This window comes from Alternaria ventricosa (genome assembly GCF_023758065.1).
Source record: "Alternaria ventricosa strain BMP 2768 chromosome Unknown scaffold_4, whole genome shotgun sequence".
Classification (NCBI taxonomy): domain Eukaryota; kingdom Fungi; phylum Ascomycota; class Dothideomycetes; order Pleosporales; family Pleosporaceae; genus Alternaria; species Alternaria ventricosa.
In genome coordinates, this window is record NW_026055684.1 from 1,445,289 (window position 1) to 1,464,923 (window position 19,635).

At 53.2% G+C, this 19,635-nt stretch overlaps 5 protein-coding genes across 5 annotated transcripts; 3 read left to right on the plus strand and 2 right to left on the minus strand.

Annotated features, from left to right (window-relative positions):
- Window positions 1-315: 315 nt before the first annotated feature.
- Window positions 316-889, plus strand: J4E93_003172 (uncharacterized protein; the record flags this gene model as incomplete). Its single annotated transcript, XM_049341112.1, has 4 exons — window positions 316-430; window positions 488-525; window positions 591-648; window positions 708-889. 4 exons carry the CDS (start codon window positions 316-318, stop codon window positions 887-889), a joined length of 393 nt encoding a protein of 130 aa, XP_049201994.1.
- A 4,405-nt stretch (window positions 890-5,294) lies between these two features.
- On the minus strand, window positions 5,295-6,542 carry J4E93_003173 (uncharacterized protein; the record flags this gene model as incomplete). The annotated part of the gene is made up of 4 exons (XM_049341113.1): window positions 5,295-5,514; window positions 5,566-5,804; window positions 5,855-6,313; window positions 6,363-6,542. 4 exons carry the CDS (start codon window positions 6,540-6,542, stop codon window positions 5,295-5,297), a joined length of 1,098 nt encoding a protein of 365 aa, XP_049201995.1.
- A 3,775-nt stretch (window positions 6,543-10,317) lies between these two features.
- J4E93_003174 (uncharacterized protein) lies at window positions 10,318-12,321 on the minus strand (the record flags this gene model as incomplete). Its single annotated transcript, XM_049341114.1, has 3 exons — window positions 10,318-11,064; window positions 11,123-11,668; window positions 11,731-12,321. The coding sequence occupies 3 exons, from the start codon at window positions 12,319-12,321 to the stop codon at window positions 10,318-10,320; spliced, it is 1,884 nt and encodes a 627-aa protein (XP_049201996.1).
- A 2,612-nt stretch (window positions 12,322-14,933) lies between these two features.
- J4E93_003175 (uncharacterized protein) lies at window positions 14,934-16,200 on the plus strand (the record flags this gene model as incomplete). Its single annotated transcript, XM_049341115.1, has 5 exons — window positions 14,934-15,054; window positions 15,108-15,292; window positions 15,342-15,499; window positions 15,547-15,805; window positions 15,853-16,200. The coding sequence occupies 5 exons, from the start codon at window positions 14,934-14,936 to the stop codon at window positions 16,198-16,200; spliced, it is 1,071 nt and encodes a 356-aa protein (XP_049201997.1).
- Window positions 16,201-18,005: 1,805 nt separating this feature from the next.
- J4E93_003176 (uncharacterized protein) lies at window positions 18,006-18,992 on the plus strand (the record flags this gene model as incomplete). Its single annotated transcript, XM_049341116.1, has 2 exons — window positions 18,006-18,351; window positions 18,403-18,992. The coding sequence occupies 2 exons, from the start codon at window positions 18,006-18,008 to the stop codon at window positions 18,990-18,992; spliced, it is 936 nt and encodes a 311-aa protein (XP_049201998.1).
- Window positions 18,993-19,635: the final 643 nt, after the last annotated feature.

The window sequence follows — 19,635 nt, forward strand, 5'->3', positions numbered from 1 at the left end:
TTGCGACATGGTGCTTGATACTACCTAGTTACTGACGGCTCTCCCGAGAGGCGCATTGAAGCCGGCATCAAGACCTGCGAACATGAACTTCACATATGTGATGCCTGATCACGACCCGCGTCGCGTCACAGAGTGGTCAATCGTGGCGTGTGCAATGAGGAAGTTCGTGACGACCCCGGGAAATGACATGAGGCTCGTGCGACTAACCTAGCGCGGCATGGGCGTCGAGCCCCACCTGCCACCAGCAGACAGGCCAGCATCGTGACTTCCCATCCGACATTCTGCATCATTTACACCGATATCTAGACCTCCACCATGTCAGACTCTACAGAGCAGCCGAAGAAGGAGAAGTTTGCGCCAAAGCAACCCGTCGCACTGAACCCGCCGAAGGATGATGTCATTGAACGCGATTACCTTGCAAAGTGTGATGGTACGGCTTCGCAACGACTGGCTGGTGTTTGAGTGGCCAGGCACTGACCATCAGCAGGCACAAACGAGGGTTTACCCACTCTTGTCGCAATCAAGGTAACTATAGCTGCTTTTTTCCATAGTGTTCTCGTGCTCGCGCAGAAAAGGCTGACGATCCTTAGGGTGACGTGTTCGACGTGAGCGGCAAGGAGACGTACGCACCTGGGAAAGGCTATCACGGTTTGTCGCCTGAGTTGCAGCATCAAGTCGTACCACAAACGACTAACTTATCATCCCAGTGTTTGCGGGGAAAGAGCCCAACCGTGCCCTCGGCCTGTCTTCTCTCAAGCCTGAAGACTGCATATCGGACTACTCCGGACTTTCCGACAAGGAGAAACAGGTTCTCAATGATTGGCATACATTCTTCAGCAAGCGTTACAACATAGTCGGACGGTTACCTTCTGATGGTGCTAATCTCTAGACGGCCCATGTCTCCAATCGCCGACTAGCACACACCCTACTATTGGCCCGTGTAATGTAGCAGTTCAAAGCAACTAGGTTCTACTGAGCCAACTGAAAGGCGCTTTTAGTGTCACATGCGATGCACTGAGGATGTGGAGAAGCGAGTTGATGAGACCACAAAGCCTAGAAGCAGACCAAATCCATCACGTTCAGCCTGTGTCCGAGGAAGTGTACTAATTATGGTCGTACGATGATATCAAATCATTCTCAAGCCCTGAGGTGGTAGGCACCGTTTTGAGCATGGTGAAGTACAATGGCTGATAGGGTGCCTGCTAACCTGCCCATATACCCAACAAAACGACACAGCCAGATATCGCTCCGCCTAAGAACCGACCTGACTCTTACCCGTGTTACAGCCCCCTCATCGAAGTTTCACAGTATCGTCGCTAAGATGATGTCTTCACCATTAAAGCAATGAGAGAGTGAACGACCTCTGCAGCGGCCAATACAGTGGTTTCGCCCGGGTTGTCGTAAATGGGAGCCACTTCCACTGCGGCAAGCACATCCAGTCAGCTTCTAGTGCTTTTGCTAATAAGTCAAACGTGCTTGGAAAATACCTACCAACATCTGCCCCGACGACGTCGAGTCCTTCGAGACCGTCCAGAATGGACAAAAGCTCTCGTGTGCTCCAGCCGCCGACTTCGGCTGTTCCTGTAGCTTTTCTCATATGTCAGTCACTTGTGTAACGAAACATCTGGGTGCTGAAGAGAATACTGCCACGTCGAAGACAACGACTTGTGGCATGTTTTGTTTGATGACTTACCAGGTGCGAATGCCGGATCGAGTACGTCTATATCCACACTGATGTAGACCTTCGTTCCAGCGACGCGAGATTTCAGCTTGTCGATGATACCAGCTACACCCAATCGATCGATTGCCCTGGCCTTGACCATCTCAAAACCACATCGAAGGTCGTTGCGCACATCACCTTTCGGTCGTACCACAGGAGCTCGGATGCCCGCATGTATACTAGTATTCCGGATTAAGCCTTCCTCATGAGCAATGTGCAAGAATGTTCCATGGTTGACACCACTGTTTAGTGTATCAGCGGTATGCAGGGTACGCTCTGATAGTTAGACTCACGCATAATGGGAGATACCTCCGCCTGTACTGTGTCAGTTCCTGATCGGATCGGTGAACACTTCGGCTTACCTAATACTTCTGGGTCCCATGTGTCTATGCAGCCGTCAGTGAAGCTCAACAAAACGTGCCGCGAACTTACCGATATGACTGTCGAAGTGTATTACGCTCACTGGCCCCCAGTGACGATGAGTCGATCGAAGGGCCGATAACGTTGTGGTATGATCACCACCTAGCGTCACGATCCTCGGTGTCGTGCGCTCGCTCGAGTTGGTCGCTCTTGAAGACACGATCTTGGCGACTGTTGTCAGACATTTGAACCAGTCATTACGTGCGTTCACCAACCTTGTGCGCCTTATCAAGCTGCTTCAAGGCCGCAGTGTTGTCCTTCCAGGTATGTTAGCTATAGTCTTCTTTGGTCGTTCCGTGAATGTTTTACCAAAAATGTCAAAGGAGCGTCGCCGCAGTCGATAACTTTTGCCCAATCCGCGAAGACGTTGTCGCCTGAGCCCCGTCAGTCAGTACGTTGCGAAGTCGCTTTGTCACAATGATCAGTGCCTCTCGATGCAATGCTGGCTTCATGCATGAGCGAACGGAGCAACATCATCAAGACAGCAAGAAGCTGCGACCAAGATTAGGGTACACAGGACAAATTCTAGCGCATCCATGAACGCCTCGAGAACACAACTTGCCAAGATGACATGGTGTAACAAGTGCCGTTCCTTGTTGCTTCGTTTTGAACAACGTTCCAAGTCCGTGCTTGCGGGATGAACGCCCAAACGCGCGCCCTCATAATACAACATACCTGTATATATCGACCAAGCAGCGTCTGGCGATATCCGACTTGAGCCCTGCCGAATGCCACCCGGGCCGAAGCGCGCTCCAGGCCGTGCCGTAACGCCCTGTCGGCTGTTAGCGCTGGGCTGTTGCGATACATCCGACTCCGATGCGGAGTCTCGCGCACACAATGTAGAGGAGTACATGACCTACAGTGTCAAACGGCGCACCAAGAATTGCGATGTCGAAGGGCTCCACATCCTGGCCTTCTGCTGCTAAACAGTGCACATACGGCAAATTGGCGTATGTCAACAGCCCTGCAAACTTTGCTTGAGTGATGTCCATTTCAAGGTTGCCATGAGCAATAATCTGCTGCGACGGGTAGCCAGAAATTGGTGGAAAGGTAACATCGCGAGCGCTTGCGAAGAGCTTGAGAGAAGATGCTAGTAACAACAACGATTTAGGTGCCATCGTGAACAAGAGGAATCGAATTACAAGCAAAAAGCGAGCAGATCTATCTCAATTAACGGTATATTTAAGCAACGTGCTTATCTCCATTGCGAGCCGGTGGTGATGCCCGCGACCAGTCGCATTAAGCCCTAAATGGCATGTACAGCCGATCGTACCCCTCGATTCGCCTGCAGCTGCTGTCAGTCTGTTACCACTTCCAGAACACACCGACGGCGCCGATGACATGAGATGGGGGTGAGGCTGAGGCTGAGGCTGAGGTTGCGATTGGGTGAGTGTGGAGTATGAATATGTCGGCGGGAATTGGAGTCTGGTATGCGATATGAAGTGTGTACGCGGTGTAGCCTGTAAGAGCGCGGTACTTCCTATGTGTGGATAGCATGGACTTTTTGTGCAAACTCGAGTATGTGTCGGCTACGAAGTTCTACGGTGACTTCAGCCCTCTGAACCCGTAGCCTTAACTATCTTCCGTTTACAGGTTCTACGTGGGCAGAAAACCGAGGTGTAAGGGCTGTCATTCGCGACTACCTGCCATGCGCACGCGAAGAGCTGGCTGCGACGCGTTGATTGGCTAGGATCGGAGCTTGGGTCGCGTACACCTTCCGCTACAGATCGCTCTTTCACGTCAACCACATTCGCGTCTCTGCCTCAACACATAGCCTATTTATCATCACACTCGATTCACAGAAAGAATAGCAAAGAATAAGAAGTGTATCGGTTGTCAGGATGTCGCGCCCAGCAGCGCGTAAGGCCGCTCCTAAGGGGGAATACATCGAGACCGTATGTCCCTCCCGCATTCACAAAACACCGGAAAAACATTATCCATATCTTGCGCACCCCATTACCCCATCCTTGCCATTTCATAACTCCATAACAACCCCAAATCATGAACCCTCCCCACTAACACCACGCCCAGGATTCCGGCAACAAAGTCTCCCGCCGCAGCGCGATCACCGGTACTGCCAACATCACGCTCGGCGGGCGCACCGTCATCATGGCCGACGTGCAACTGCGCGGCGACCTGCACCCCACACGCTCGGCCCCCTCGTCGTCAGGTAAGGACGTGACGCCGACGAGCATCAGCATAGGGCGCTGTACGGTCATCAGCCAGGGCAGTGTGATTAAGCCGCCGAGCAGGATTAGCAGGGGCCAGGTTCATTATTATCCGATGAAGATTGGGGATAATGTTTTTGTTGGTGCGTTTTGTTCGGGTTTCTGATATCTGCTTTCGAGGACTGTCATGCGAGAAGTCTGGGTATGATGTACGTTGTGTTATACTGACCTAATAATGGCAGGACCAAATTCGACCGTTCAGGCTATCTCCATTTCTTCCCATGTACATATTGGGCATCACTGCAATATCGGGCCCTTCGCTATCATTAAGGAAAACGTCAAGATATTACCACATACCGTTGTACCAGCGAACATGGTCATTGCGTCGGGGTCTGTGGTAGGCGGTCAGCCGGCGAGGGTGGTAGGCGATGTAGGAGAGGGATGGGGTGTCAGTGGAGGTGGTGGTGGTGGATTGGGTGTTGGCGGTGGAGGAGAGGAGAAGTGGGTTGAAGGTGGCGATCTGAGGGAGCTCGTTAGAAGTATTAGATGATGGTGGGAGTTGCGCGTGGGTGGAGACGAGATGGGAATGGAGAGATATGGCGAAGAGAGGAATGGGGTGATATCCAGGGAGGGTTGATGCATTCTTCCAGAACATTGCGAAATGCTATTTCTAGTTCATTGAAGCTACCAAAGTACGATACAGGTAGTTCAAATCCCATCTCAAATATGTACAAAGAAAGAAGGCAAAAAGCGCCAAACAATCGAGCGCGAGACTTGCGCAACTCAGCGACTACCAACGATGCTGCATCGTAACTTCCAAGCCAGCCCTCGAATGTCGTTACCTAATCATCATATGGACCGTAACAACCGTAGCGTTCGTATCACTCAAAATCTCCATGGAACGTATACATCGATCGCAGCGAAGCGTCTCCATTCTCTATCCTAGCTATTACCCGCCCGTAGGTGGCCAACGTATTTACATCCATCTACACCATCTCGTTCCCCTTCTGCGCTTTGACCTCCATGGTAGTCAACTCAAACTCCCTCTTTTGGTAGATACCCTGAGTGTCCCAAGAATCGGGAGAGCTCTCGCTTTTCGTATCGTTAAGGGTGGTTCGTCCATCGGAGTAGATGTGCGCTTTGTGCGTGGATTTGGTGCCGATGGTTGGGCCGGGGCCGAAACCGAAGCCGAAAAGGGATGGAGCTCTGTGTGATGTTAGCGTTTTGCGACAACGACAGTACAAGATAAGGATGTACCGGCTGCGTCGCCTTGTTCCTTCTGCGGTGGACGCCAGCTTCTTCGATGTAAGGGAAGTCTTGATGTCCCGGAGGAGAGGTCGCAACACGGGTATACACTGAACAATGATGGTGCCGACGATCTCCGAAGAATACCAAATGTTGGAATGAGCGTTGCGCCAGAAGTACCACTCGTCCTTCACGTTGCCCTCGTCTTTCCAGCCTGTGCGTACAGCAGATACGATAGCAACAAACATCCCCTATTCCAAAGTCAGTAGTGGATTAAGGGGGCATACTTCAAGCAACGCACCAGACTCATGGCAACACAAAGCCCAATCTTTTCCACCTTCCGCATGTCGAGGTTCCACGTGATGACCCAGGGGAAGACTGCGAGGATAAAGTCCATGATGATGTTGTACACGTTGCCGCCTTCCTTGAAGTCGTCCCTAAACTTCGAGTCCAGGCAGAAGTCCAACCGGTACCAGACGTCGTAGGATTCTTTGCCGCAGACTTTTGCCCATTGGAGAATGACCTTGGCAATCATGTATGCATTCATGCTGCCAATGATGAACCATAGTATCCATTGGCCCCAGTTCTTAGTCAGCTTGAGCAAAGTGACGGCGAAGGCAGTTTTGGTGAGCGATTGGTTGATCAGTGTTCCACAGGAAGTAATGTTGATGAGTATGTGCATTCGATCGTCCCATGTGTCGGTCACATAGCCTGTGGCATACTCGGTTGTGATGATGGCGTTGTTGACAGCAAGTAAGACCTGTTACACCATCAGCTACGACTATCTGTAAGCCCAACAGGCGCCTTACCCATGCGACGAGGAGGATGTGGTCATCCCACCAGAGACCGTGGCGACGAGTGACTTTGATCCATATCCGGAGCGCCAGGAAGAGTGATGCACCAGCAAACAACGCCCATAGCCCAATGTTCAACTCGAGTGAAGGATCCACGTAGTGGTGATGCGAATCATCGTGGTTCCGGCGGATCATGTTTTCCCAGCGGTCGGAACGGGATGCGGCATAGAAGCGAAATGAAGGAAACCGTAAAGAGTGAGATGTAGTCGCAGACCGACAAAGTTAAGAAACGAACGAACGAATGCCTCCGGCACTCTACACTGAATGACCGGGGTGGTGGGTGGAAGAAACGACGAACAAGAAACGCCGTAAAGTGCGAAGCGGCACGAGGTCTAGATGACATTTGCGCATCCCCGTGCAAGGATTCCAGGGCTTTCCTGTTGTTAGCATCGATCACAGCCCAGCAAGCGACAATCTGCTTGACATTCCAGACTCGGAGGTTTTGAAATGAGTCCCATCTCGAAGGATGGTTGGTGGAACCACTATGCCGGTAGTGGGCAAGCCCCGGGCGCCGTCGCACGATAACAGCTGTATCTTCCGATGTATCCTGGGGAAGCTCGTGTTTGCTAACTGAGATAGACGTTAGTAGGCGAGCCTCCCATGGCTTGTGCTGACGCGGAGAGGCTCCGTCATTTAGTCTGCTTGGGAGAAGCAAGCAGAAGCTGCTCAGTGCCCTTTAAGCGGTGGTTTGACGACATTCAGATCAGCGATGGTCATGGCTACTGAGATAGCTGCCACACAGTGGGACAACGTCGCACAGATGTGCGAAACATGGCAAATGCCGCGACCGTGCTTGCTTCTCCTGGGTGTGCGCAACGTTCCAAAGTCGTTCCAACGTCGCTCGAAACAGGCCACGTGCGGAAGACGCCACTACGCCCGTGTACTGGCGGAGAATTACGACTACGATTATCCTTGGGGGACGGCTCGATATTAATCGATGCATTGCAAACACCAGGTCAGCTGCGCCGAGCGTATGGTACGGAATGGGTAGGCCCGGGAAGCCGCAGTTATGCCGACCGGTAATGACTGGCATCCCCAGCGCGCAGACTCTGCTGTTGGGTTTATTCGCAGAGTTGAACACGAAATCGATGAATCGCGAGGGAAGGGGTGGGAAAGAAGTGTTTCAGATTGAGAGACGCCGGGTCAGTAGCCGATGCGCTGTTTCGAAACGGGTAAAGCATATCCGGCCGCATGAACGAGGACGTCATTCGATCGTGCGCGCGACGAACACCTCCCTTTTTCTTCTCTATTTCCGACATACCATGCTATAACAAACACATCGGTTAGCAGTATAGGAGGAGCGATGCTGGACGTGACTTCAGAGCATTCACAAATGAAGGTTGCGCGATGATGGTTCCTCATTACCCAAACCCTGGAGCGAAGATGATCGGGCATGTATAGCGTCATCCCTTCTCTTTCGCTCTTATCTCACTTACTGTGCAATTTCTCAAGATGCTCGTTCCTTTTTTCCTACTCCCTCCACTTCGCGATGGTTCGACGTCCTGTAACGCTCCAACGGCGCGCGATCTCAGGTTTGGGTGTAGCGCAACGTGAATTCGAGGACTAAAGGAATCAGAACAAACTACACACAGGCGCATGTCGAGACAGGATCGAGATATTGCATTCACCCTGTTCGCCGGATCTTGAGTTGATCTAGGGCTCGCTCCTTCTTCGACGCCGTTAGAGACCCGTTTCGCCAGGTGCGCATCGCCGTCCAAGCGGCATGCCAGTGCCTCCTCGAAGTCCTCGGATGCGATTGGCTCGTCCGTGCTTGGAAAATTTTGTCGGCAGAACGTGTCTATTAGCCGACCTCAGATCTCTTGGTTGTAGATTTGGGTGGATGGACATGATCTTCAATGTAGCAAGCATCCCTTGTTAAAGGGGTTGAGGGCGCGTGCCTTTGCAACTTGAGAAGGGTGAGCGAGATTGGTTGGATGGTTATGAACCGTTCGCATCGGCAGCCACGCCCTACGACATTTGGGCCTCACCATACCTAGGTATCCGCACTCGTAGTCGCCTGGTTCTATCCAACACGCTGAGGCGAGAACACCTCGCAGATATGAGCGACTCTACAGCAAGCTGTTGTTTCCGTCCGGCAATAGAAGCGACATCATTGGTGGATACGACGACGTTCGCGAAGCTACCCATGGTTACGCGATGATGGGTACTACCACTGCATATTTCTGCTGAACCAAGGGAGGGATTTCGCAGTACTATTTCTTTATGATAAATCTGGAATTATCGTGCAGTCGCCATCGCGCAACAAACCTCTTCTCACACCTCGACAAAGTGAACGCGATTTACGACTACATTCAAAACCCGCTCCAAGCACACGCAGTTCAGCAAAATGGTTCCATGTCCAACGCCAGCAAGCGTACTGCGCTTCGCAACCAGTCATGCCACCAGTTCAACAAGAATGTCACTCTTCTGTACACTTGCAAGGCCATCCACCTTCTCAAGAAGGAGCCTCACCCTATCTCGCGGCTTCCGATCGTCTATCCAGACCTTAGGCCCCTACAAGAAGACTGTAGCATCACCAAAGGATTCACCACCCCGCTTTCAAAGACCGATAACTCGAATCACCCCTTCTATTTCGTCCCCACGGGAAGTTAGGTATCGACACACATCCAAGGTCAAGAACCCCGTGTCCAACATCCACAGATACTCAATCCTCGCTCTACTGCTAGCCCCCAGTATAACGTTTCTAGCCGTCGGAGTATTATATGGCTATGGATTCAGCGAGCCGCCCTCCAAACCAGGGGGTGAGAAAACGGGAAAAGCAACGAGGAAAGCAACGGGGAAAGAAGTGGGAAAGGTAACAGGAGAGGCATTGAAAGACGGACTCAATGACCCTTGGATAACGCACGTTGATGGATGCCGGGTGCGTACCTACAGCCAACCCTGGCTCGTCGGCTTATACATCTACGGAAGCTTGGAGTAAAAATCTGGAAGGGCTTTTTGAGACGCCATCATTGTCCTACAGCGGCTGGACCCGGCATCACCCAAGCGGCCACAACGCCGACGGAAGACTATCAACACCTCACCAAAGACGAGATCCGTGTTCATCCGCAACGACATCCACGTCGAGCTCTCGTTCACATACAATACCAAACCCCGGGAATATTGCGCAACACGCGATTATATCCTTTCTACCGTCGCGTACTGCATTTTGGAAAGGAAGAGGTCTCCTGGGAGTGCAGATTAGACCTCCAACCCCTCGACAGTTAGCTTACATCGCTGCGCTGTGTGCACGCTTTTCGATATGAGTATGCCGCTACCTCCGTTCTCTAAAAGACAGTAGGAATGACCCAGAAGTATACATGGTTTTAGGATTTGGTAAACTTTGGTTCTGATACCAATGTAGTCTGCAGCGCACCTGTTGTCGCCTTCGGTCTATTGTACGATTAGCTAGCAATGGGAGTTACCCAGGAGTCTGCATTGCCTTGATATTGTGAGAACGTTCGCGTTTCTGCTGATGTATGCCAAAGCGCACTTGTTGTTGTCCTAGGTGCATGTCACAATCAATGCGCAATAGAAGTCATGAAGGAGTCTACGTTGCCTTAGTATTTTAACAACTCTCGTTGTGATACTAATGTAGTCGCAGCGCACCTGTTATTGTTCTTGGCCCACGTTACAATTAGGTAGCAATGGAATTTACCCAGGAGACTACATCGCCCTGGGGTAACAAAAACGTTCACTCTTATCCAAACGTCGGCTGCATCACACCTGTTGCAGTCTTCAGTGTCAAGTAGTGAGATTCATCATGGCAGTATCTCATTTTCGTAGCAGCTAAGTTTTGATGTCATATCGAGGGACTACCTCAGTCAAGCATATCGAAATACCGCTGACACTCCACTTTCTGTCGCAGTTCTCATCCACTTTTCCGTTGGGCTTGGACCAAAGCTAGCGCCTAGTTGTCAACGGCAAGCAGAACAGCCTCATACTTGTTCTTCCAGTAGAGAGCATCGCTGCTAGGGGCAGCAGCTCCAACACCATTAGTAGTCTTGGAGACCTTAGCTTGGGCAAGCTCGAGCTCCAGACCCCTGATGACTTCGTCCCTGTCGACGACCTCCTGGCGGTACTGATCGGCCTTCTTGTAGGTGGGAAGCATCTCCTTGTACTCGCTGTAGGAACGCTTCGCTAGCTCAGTCCATTCTAGCACGGTCTTCTCGAGCTCTCCAATCTTGGCCTCCCGAGCACGTGCTTTCTCCTCGTTCATCAAAGACGGAGAGCCGCCAACAGCAAAAGTGGGGCTCTTGGAGGTCTTGAGCTCGTCGACTTCTGCCTTAAGTTTGGCGTTCTCCTCCTTGAGGGACTCGCAGGTCTGTGCGGTCATCCTATACTCTTTCTGCTTGGCGAGAAGGTTAGTGTTCTCCGATTCTAGCTGGTCAACCTCATCGTCAAGACCTTCAAGCTTCTTCAGAAGCCCCTCCACTTGGGTCTTGGTCTTGGCTTCTTCCTTCTTGCTGGCGTCCAAATCGGCGCCGAGGGTGCTGACTTGTTCGGAAAGAGTCGACTTTGCTCGCATGAGTTCGGTAACCTGGGACTCGAGGTCGGCGAGTTTGACGAGACGCTGCTTCAGCTCGGCGTTCTCCTTCTGGCTACTACCAAGGTCGATCTTCAGGCCTTCAACTTGCTTGGTCTGCTCGTTGAGTTTCTAATGACATATCAGTTCAACCTACGCTCAACTTACTTGTCATATCAGTGTCACTTACCGCGAATGCCTTCCCGTGCTCAGATGCCTGGTTGTTGTAGCGCTCGTTCAGACTCTTGTTTTCCTTCTTTGCCTTTTCGGCCTCGAGTCTAGCAGTGCTCTCGCCTCCCTTCAACTGGCTGATCATGGTGTTCAGAGCCGTATTCTTCTGGGTCTCCTTCGCGAGGAGGTCGGCAGTCGACTTTAGCTCAGCGGTGAAGCGATCTGTTGTCGCCTGATCGTCGGCCTTTGTCTTAGCTTGAAGGTCTTGGAGCGCTTTGCGGAGGGTGTCGGCTTCTGCAAGGAGCTGCTTCTTGGACTCCACGAGAGTCTCCAGCTCCTTCTCGAGGGCGTCGACTTTGCGAAGATCTTCCTCCTTTGTAGAGCGTGCTTGCTCTAGCAGGTGCGCGTAGTTGTCGATCTCGGTGCGGAAGTTGCCCTTCTCGAGCGTCAGACGAGAGACGCGCTCCTGGAGGGCATCGATCTCCTTCAGCTTCTCGCCAGTCTGCTCCTTGTGCGCAAGGAATGCCTCTTGGTGCTCGAGAATGAGGTTGTGCTGGATATTGACCTGCGTCGTATGTAAGATTAGTGAATGTTTCATCGGTATGGAGAGTCTTGAGAGTCACTCACCTTCTTGTGCTGGATGTTGAGTTCGTCTTGCGAATCCTTGATGGCCTCATTCACCATTGAGCTGTGGTACAAGCTCATGTTGTCACGCTGCTTCTCGAGGAACACAGGCAGCTTCTCCTTAGCGTCATTTGCCGCAGCAAAGAGCGCCTCCAGCTCATTCCACAGGGCTTCGACAGTCGGATTGGTCGCATCCGGTGACTCTTCCCGGATCAGCTGCAGCAGTCGGCGCGTATTGGTGACCGTGGTCGAGACAGTCCTGATGAACTTTTTGGCGTGCTTGGCGACTTGTTCCTTCAACGCATTGCCTTGGGAGATGGCGAGCTGCGCATCTGGGTTGTTCTGAGCTGCCACGTGAGCGCCACTGTCTGCGTCAGCGTTGTGGTGAGCGTCTTTGAGGGCCACATGGGAGTCGCCGGTGTTGAAGGCAGTGATCTGCTCCTTGGTGGCGATGGTGTTATCCACGGCTGGGGTAACAGCGATAGATGCGGAGGGGTTGATGGACGTGGCCAAAGCTGCCTTCTTCAAGTGCGGAGCAGCATACTTGGAGTATCCGAGAGAGACGGGGCCCATATAGGGCTTTGCGGACGCCATGTTGCGTGATGGATGGAGAGAGGGCGGAGTTCTGTGCTTGATGTGAGCCGCTGTCAATCACTACGGTCGGATGTGAAAGTGAGGTCGCCGTTGCGCACGATGTAGTCGAATGCGACGAGTAAGGGATACGACTTACGATTGACTGTAGACAGCTACGAGATTGCGGGATGGCTTTGTTCGAGAGGGTTGGGGGTGCGGTATTCTGGTTGTTGGGGTGAAGCTGGCGCCGTGTTTGTGGACAGAAGGTAGAGGGCAGTCGCGCTCGGCCTCAGGGCAACAACATAGGCAGGTACCTTGCCACCTAACCGAGCCAATCTTATCGATGAGAGGGATGTCGACAGTCAAACGCGAATCAAGACATATTCGCGGTGAAGTGAGAGATGAAAAATATGGACTACATGGTCACGTGCTAGCAGAGAGAGTCGCTGCCTTCACCTTTATTCACGCCAGCATAACGACCGGCAGGAGGTACGGGTACTTGGCAGTCAAGCTGAAGAACGGAGACGCCTCATACAAGGAAGACATTGAACAGGTGTGTCGAAGTCTACATTTGGCTTAAAGCGAATGCATAAAATATCCAAGAGGGTCTTTCTATCTTTCTTGAACGGGAAGGAGACAGGAAAGACGGAAGGAGGGGACAATGAGATGATAACAAAGAGATCTGGTTGGAAGAGAATTTGAGAGATCGATCTTCGACAAGAAATATGAACCAGGTACCTTCGTCGTTATTAGAGCTTCCACCCGGGCAACAAACGTCTATCATCATATTAGGACGTAAGCTCAGCAAGAGCCGCGGGTGGAAGCAACTCTTCAGACCTACATGTTGGAGTATTGTCACACAATTTTGTCAGGGCGATCGCGGAATGCTGATTACTTGAGATGTAACTTGTGGAGAGAACAAGTCACCCACTCCAGCCCTCCCCGTGGTCCCCACAACCCGCCAAGCTGGACATGCGACCTGGAAACGGGAACGTGGCTCTTGGCTGACTCAGGATACGATGTTGGATCAACGTCCCCTCAAAAACGAACAAAAAATGCTGACAAGGCAATGGCAAAACGCGGCTTAAGCCTCGGTTACGGGACAGAAACACAAAAAGCAAAAGACACGCCATTCTGCTTGCCTGTCAAACCAGGAAGACGGGTCAGATTCCCATTCGGCATGCTGTGTGACGGTCACGTCGGCGTGCGATGGACTGCGGTGGATTGCAGAGGGCACATTTTGATTTTCATCGAGTGGGTTCAGGGTGGAACAGGAGAGTTCCAGACACGCAGGCAGCCGAATACCCGCACAGAGGACGGTCCGCCCTTTTGGGGATGTTGGAACGACGCTAGTTCGTTGTGGTTTTGGACGCTCGTGGAATATGTTGCGGTGGGTCCCTTAGGGGCTCCTCGCCATTTATCCAGGTGGCCATGGGGAACGGCCGCTGAACCAAGCGAGTGGGGGTCGCAGCGAGTTACCTCGGGTGCAGGTGGCTGAAGTGGTTGAAGTGAGGTAAAAAGGGCCGGAGAGGCAGCAATCACAAACATGTCGAGAGAGAAAGGCCGAGTTGAGGCGTCTTGGGTAAGCATTGGAGGTGATGGGGTGGGTCCACTTTCGGAGGTATGGCGCGGAAAGAGCCGCCATCCAGCGTCTGAAACATAGTCGGGATGGCTACCCAGGCCGTCCTGCAGCAGTACGGGCGAGCTGGCGCGCAGGAATGCATCATGACGGAGAAGAAAGCAGGCGCAAGTTGGGCAAGCAGTGCACGAGCCGGCAGAAGGAGCTAGGTATGTTGCACTCGCGGCGGAGGCAGGGCTAGCAGCGTACAGAGGCAGCCCCCTAGGGTGGACGAGTGAAACGCGGAGGCACCGGTAGAGGTCCGAAGCATCAGGTTGGGGAGCAGATGTCGATTCATGTTGGCGAGCGACGGCAGCAGGCTTCCTAGCCCGTGGTTGGACTGGATGCAGCGGGAATCGATCGTCGCGCCAGGTTGCCGTGTCTCGTGGCTTTCATGTCGTCCATCACGTTGCGGGCGCCGATCGCGTCCGCATGGGGGACTGGCATCCGAACGTCGGGCGTGCACGCTTGACCTGCCCTTGGCCGCCGTGTCGCGGGAAGACATTTAATATCATCCTGCCCGCCCAGCTGGGTCACGGCTGCTGCTGCGAGCATGGGCCTTCATCGCGAACGGTGCAGATCAGGGATTCTTTGCCGACACGTTATTTCTTAGGCCAGTCGCATACCGTCCCGGTTGTTCAGTCGTCTGTTAGTGCTGCATAGTGCCTCGTTTGCGTCCTCCTGCCTGTCCATTGAGATACATTTTTTGCTTCTTCGTCCCTCGTTCAGTCGCGTCGCCCACTGCTAGCACCGTACACCACCCACCACCACCACCACCGCTCTACTGCACCCCTCCCAACCTCCGGTAGCGTCTCCCGCTCGCCTCAGATTCCAATCACCTGCACGAGTCAGCCCGCTAGGACCTCAGCTAACACGCATGGTAGGCCTTGACTGCGTCCTCGCTACTGTTGTATGCTCGTAGCCCATCCCTAGCGTGTCGCGACTTCTCCTCTCCATCGCCGCTGCCTCAGCTCCTCCACGACGTCACCCAAAGCAGTTTATGGCACCGGCAATCATGTGCTTCGGACGAAAACCCTCTGCCACCGACCCCGAGTCGAGGAAGAATGTCGAGATCGAAAAGAACCTCCGCGCCGACCGGAAGCGGGCTGAGCGCGAGGTGAAGCTGCTGCTACTCGGTATGCATTGAATGGGCCCCCGGTGATACAGCGTGACTGAGACAAGAGTGCAGGTGCCGGAGAGAGCGGCAAATCAACCGTCCTCAAGCAGATGCGCATCATCAACGCAGGCGGATTCCAGAGCCTCGAGCGCAAGACATGGCGGGCCACCATCTTCAACAACTTGGTCTCGGCCTTCCAGACCATCTACGCAGCCATGCAGGAAGACGACATTGACTTTGAGGACGACGACAACATTGTATGTCCAATCCAATGGCCCCTGCCCATACACCACTAACAGATTACAGCGGTACTCCGAGATGGTCAACTCCGCACCCGACATTGGCACCGAGGAGCCCATGCCCGAAGAGTTCCATACAGCCTTCAACTCGCTCTGGGCCGACAAGGGCGTGCAGCTCACAATCCTCAAGGGCAACCAGTATGCGCTGCACGACAACCTGAACTAGTACGGTCCCTTCCTCCGCCTCTACCGCTCCCCGGCTAACAATTCAGCTTCTTCCAAAACATCGACCGTCTGTTCCAACGGGACTTCCTCCCCACCGACCAAGACATCCTGCGCACGCGATTACGGACCACCGGTATCTCCGAGACCATTTTCGAGCTCGGCAACCTGACATACAAGATGGTCGACGTGGGTGGCCAGCGCTCAGAGCGTAAGAAGTGGATCCACGTTTTTGACAACGTGCAAGTCGTGCTCTTCCTCGTGGCCATTAGCGGCTACGACCACGTGCTAGTAGAAGACCGGAATGGCGTAAGTAACCTTTTAAGCACACACGCTACGTGCACTAACACCACTAGAACCAAATGCACGAAGCTCTCATGCTATTTGAGTCGATATCCAATTCCAAATACTTCGAAAAGTCGGCGCTTATCCTCTTCCTCAACAAGATTGATCTCTTCACCGACAAGATAGCAAGTGGCATGAGCCCAATCCGGAGGGTCTTCTCCGACTACACTGGCGGGGACCGAGATGTGGAGGCCGGCAAAGAGTTCTTCGCCAACAAATTCCGCAACCTCGTCCGCCAGCCCAAGAAGGAGGTCTACGTCCACTACACCAACGCGACCGACACCAACCTGCTCAAGATTACCATGGCGTCGGTACAAGACATGATCGTGCAGCGCAACCTCAACGCACTGATACTATAGTAATCACGGATGGTCGCGTTGCGATCGTCGCCGTCTTACACACAGCCCAGGAGAGCGCTCGCGCGCCCACGCGAAAGCAGGGGTGCACAACGCACACGCGCCCGCGCTGTCGACCCACCTGCCCTAGAACTGGATAGTCCGCCTGGCGGGACCGGAGTAGCAACGGACTTTTAGTGGACGAGAAGAGACGACTTCCACGGCCCTTTCCATTTTATACCCCCGATATCCCTTTCTCCGCTTCTTCATCATCTTCGCCAGTACATGACGATCTCACGACTTAATATCTTGGTCTTGATTCTAGTCTTGATCTTGGTCTCTTTTTCTTCTCTCTTGGTTTGTTTTAGTAAGCGGATACACGCGTTTTGTAGATTGATAGTGTATTGCAGATCTGAGGAGACGAGTATGTCTTGGAACTCGACTGTGGAAAGATACAGAGGCTGACACAATCTCCCTCCCTATCTCGGCTTTGGACAACTACGGTTTATTGGGTGTTGTGTACCTAGTACTCATGCGCAGTCACTCACTGAGAGTGGGCAGGGTCATAGATTGGGGTTGGGCAGTGCCATGTCCAAAAAACATATTACATGGCATTGGACGTGCAGCGGGGAATGCAGAAGAGGTACATTTTGCTGCTGCAGTGTAATATCAACAAACCATCTTACCCAGCTCCGAGACATTCTTCATCTTGACGTACTCCGGTTCCCGTATCTTCCGTTTCCCATGTCGTTGCATATGCAGCCACTTACATAGCCATGTCCCCATGTCTGGGGGACGCAACTACCAACTTACATCATATTTACCCTGATTTACCCACCGCAAGCGAAGGGAGATATGATCAGGATGGTAAAAAGCCGCATCCCGCGGGGTTCGTCAACGCCCATGCATCATGCGCCTCTGCGGCGTGGTTGCCTTACAGACCGAACCAGTCGCTCTCGGTCCGTGCCGCTTCAACCCGGCGTGGGACGTTGACTCGCACGTCGCGTCGCAGAGTGGGAGGAGGGTCTATCCCTCCATAATGAGGGAGTGGCTGAGCTTGTGGCTTGGCCTGGACTTGTGGCGTCGGTTTGTGGTGGAGAGAGATGGGATGTGTATAGAAAGGGTGCGATGAGTTGTAGTGCAGTGCAGTGCAGTGCAGATGTATTGGACATGCGGGGCAGGTGGTCAGGCGCGCACAATGGGATTGTGAGGTCACGCGAAGAGTGTTGGCGGAGTGAGTAGAAGGGTGCTGTTGGTGTGGGCAGGGTGGTTTGTGGAGGGTTGCGAAGTGAGGTAGTGCGGATGGGGGAATCCCTTGCTCTGAGGAGGGGACGATGCCTGTGAGAAGGCGATAGTGGGCGCTTGCTAACACCATGTGTTGTCGTAGGTAGATACTAAGAGGAGGCGGCAGGCAAGGCTGTAAGATGTGCACGTATGGACAAGATTGATTTGACAGTACAAACAGCGCTCTATCATGAGCAGAACAATACCTATCTTATATTGCAGATAGTGACCTCGGGAGTATCAGAGGGTGCATCGAAGCCACAATACTCTAACAGACTCCATTAGAACATATGGGTGAGATGATCTAGACCACACACCGACATGTTGTCACGAGACCTAGGCAACTACCCGTGAACATTCACCGTACTCTCGACCGCTTGACGCTTTTGACATGTGCAATGCTCCCGTGACGGGTGCCGTGCTAGTGCCAATATTGGAATCGGGGAAACATCGGCGCGTGGAGCACCTGCAGCAAGTCCTGATAGCCGGCCCTTGAGCCTCATCAACACCATCGTCATACCCAATACCCCTCCGCCCAGCTGGCCATGTTCTCGCCCGCTGTTGGCAGAGTCGCCCGCTCTGCAAACACCTTCGCTACTGCGCCAGCGACTTCGTATGTCTTCACCCGCTGCGCCCGCTCTGCGCTGAGCACCAGCACGGCGCCGCAACAACCCTTCCGACCCAGTCACCAGCGGCGCTACTCGTCCTCGAAGCCGTCCACACCCCCGAACAGCAAAAAGAAGCCCACGGAAATAGATCAGAATGCGACGGCAGAGCTGCAGGGCGCCGGCAAGAAGTCCAAGGAGACGAAGAAGCTGAAGGAGCCCTCGACGGCTACCACAGGCAACAACGTGCCCTTTGTACCGCCAACAAACCACCTCCGGGAAGACGGTAAGATGCCGCGGGGATGCCCCTCCCCATGCATATGCTGACTTATCGCAGATGTCAAACTATCCGCCTTCTTCGGCCTCCACCGCCCCATCTCCATCTCGCGCTCCTTCCCCAACGCGACGTCGACCGCCGAATTTGACGCCTTCTTTGACGTAAACCGGGCGAATGACGTTCAAAGAATGGAAGCCACCAAGAACGTTCTCGCTGGCTTCCTGGACCGCGTAAACGCCGAGATCGATGCACAAGAGGAGCAGCGAGCCGATGCGATACAATCGGAACAGGAGGTATACCACCTCGATGTTGAACCCACACAGCAAAACGTAGAAGACTGGGCCTCTCGCCTTGTTCCCTTCCGAGCGCCAGCGGCACCCGAGCCGTACGATGCACTAGCGAGCGCGCCTCAGGCCGAGTCACACTCCGCTGAAGGCCTCTCCGCTAGCATCAACCAGCGCATAACCGAAGTACCGCTGCCCGCGCAAGAGAGGAAGCCAAGCACATTTCGCCAGCACGTTGCGCGACGAAGATATGGCATGTACATGATCAGTGTAAAGAGGCAACGGAAGCTCAAGATGAAGAAGCACAAGTACAAGAAGCTCATGAAGAGGACGAGGCTGTTGCGGAGGAAGCTCGATAGGTTGTAGTGAGTACATAGCGTTGGCGTTATAGACATGCATGGCCAGGTCGAAGAGAATAACTTCATGGACTCGCGGACTGCTGGCCTTGGAACATCGATATCGCCTGCGGAGGTGCGAAGCCGGTCGCAGTGACCGGGATTAACACCCGCGGCTTAACGGTCGCCTCCCTACGGTCCTTCGTTTGACAGAAGGCATTACGAATTTACTCGACTCATCTTTCGAATCTCGCGCATTGCCCTGGTGTTTTGAGCAGCTTGTTTTGATCGCATATGACGCCAGACGGGGCCGCTTCTTCTTTCCAAATACCACCGTCAATAACCACCATTACGTGCATTTCCCTTGCATTGTGTTTCTGCCCGAGCATCTCGCTGTTTCTTCATGCATCGCAAAGAGTCTCTGAGAATTCGAATGGAAGTTCAAGATGCGAACGCATTGATGATCGGCGCTGTCAAGCGACGTTTGTTGACGGCGGCTATACTGCGCTCTAGGCGTAGTCCCGTGTCGCAAAGTCACATGAAACCCCACCGCGACTGAGGCCGTCACAACACCCCCAACATCAGGCAGCACGCACGTCAGTCGACTGAGTCGATGCCCCGCACGGAAGCCTTAACAGACGGCTCCTAAGGCGTAGCGAAGTCGCAGCCCGGCA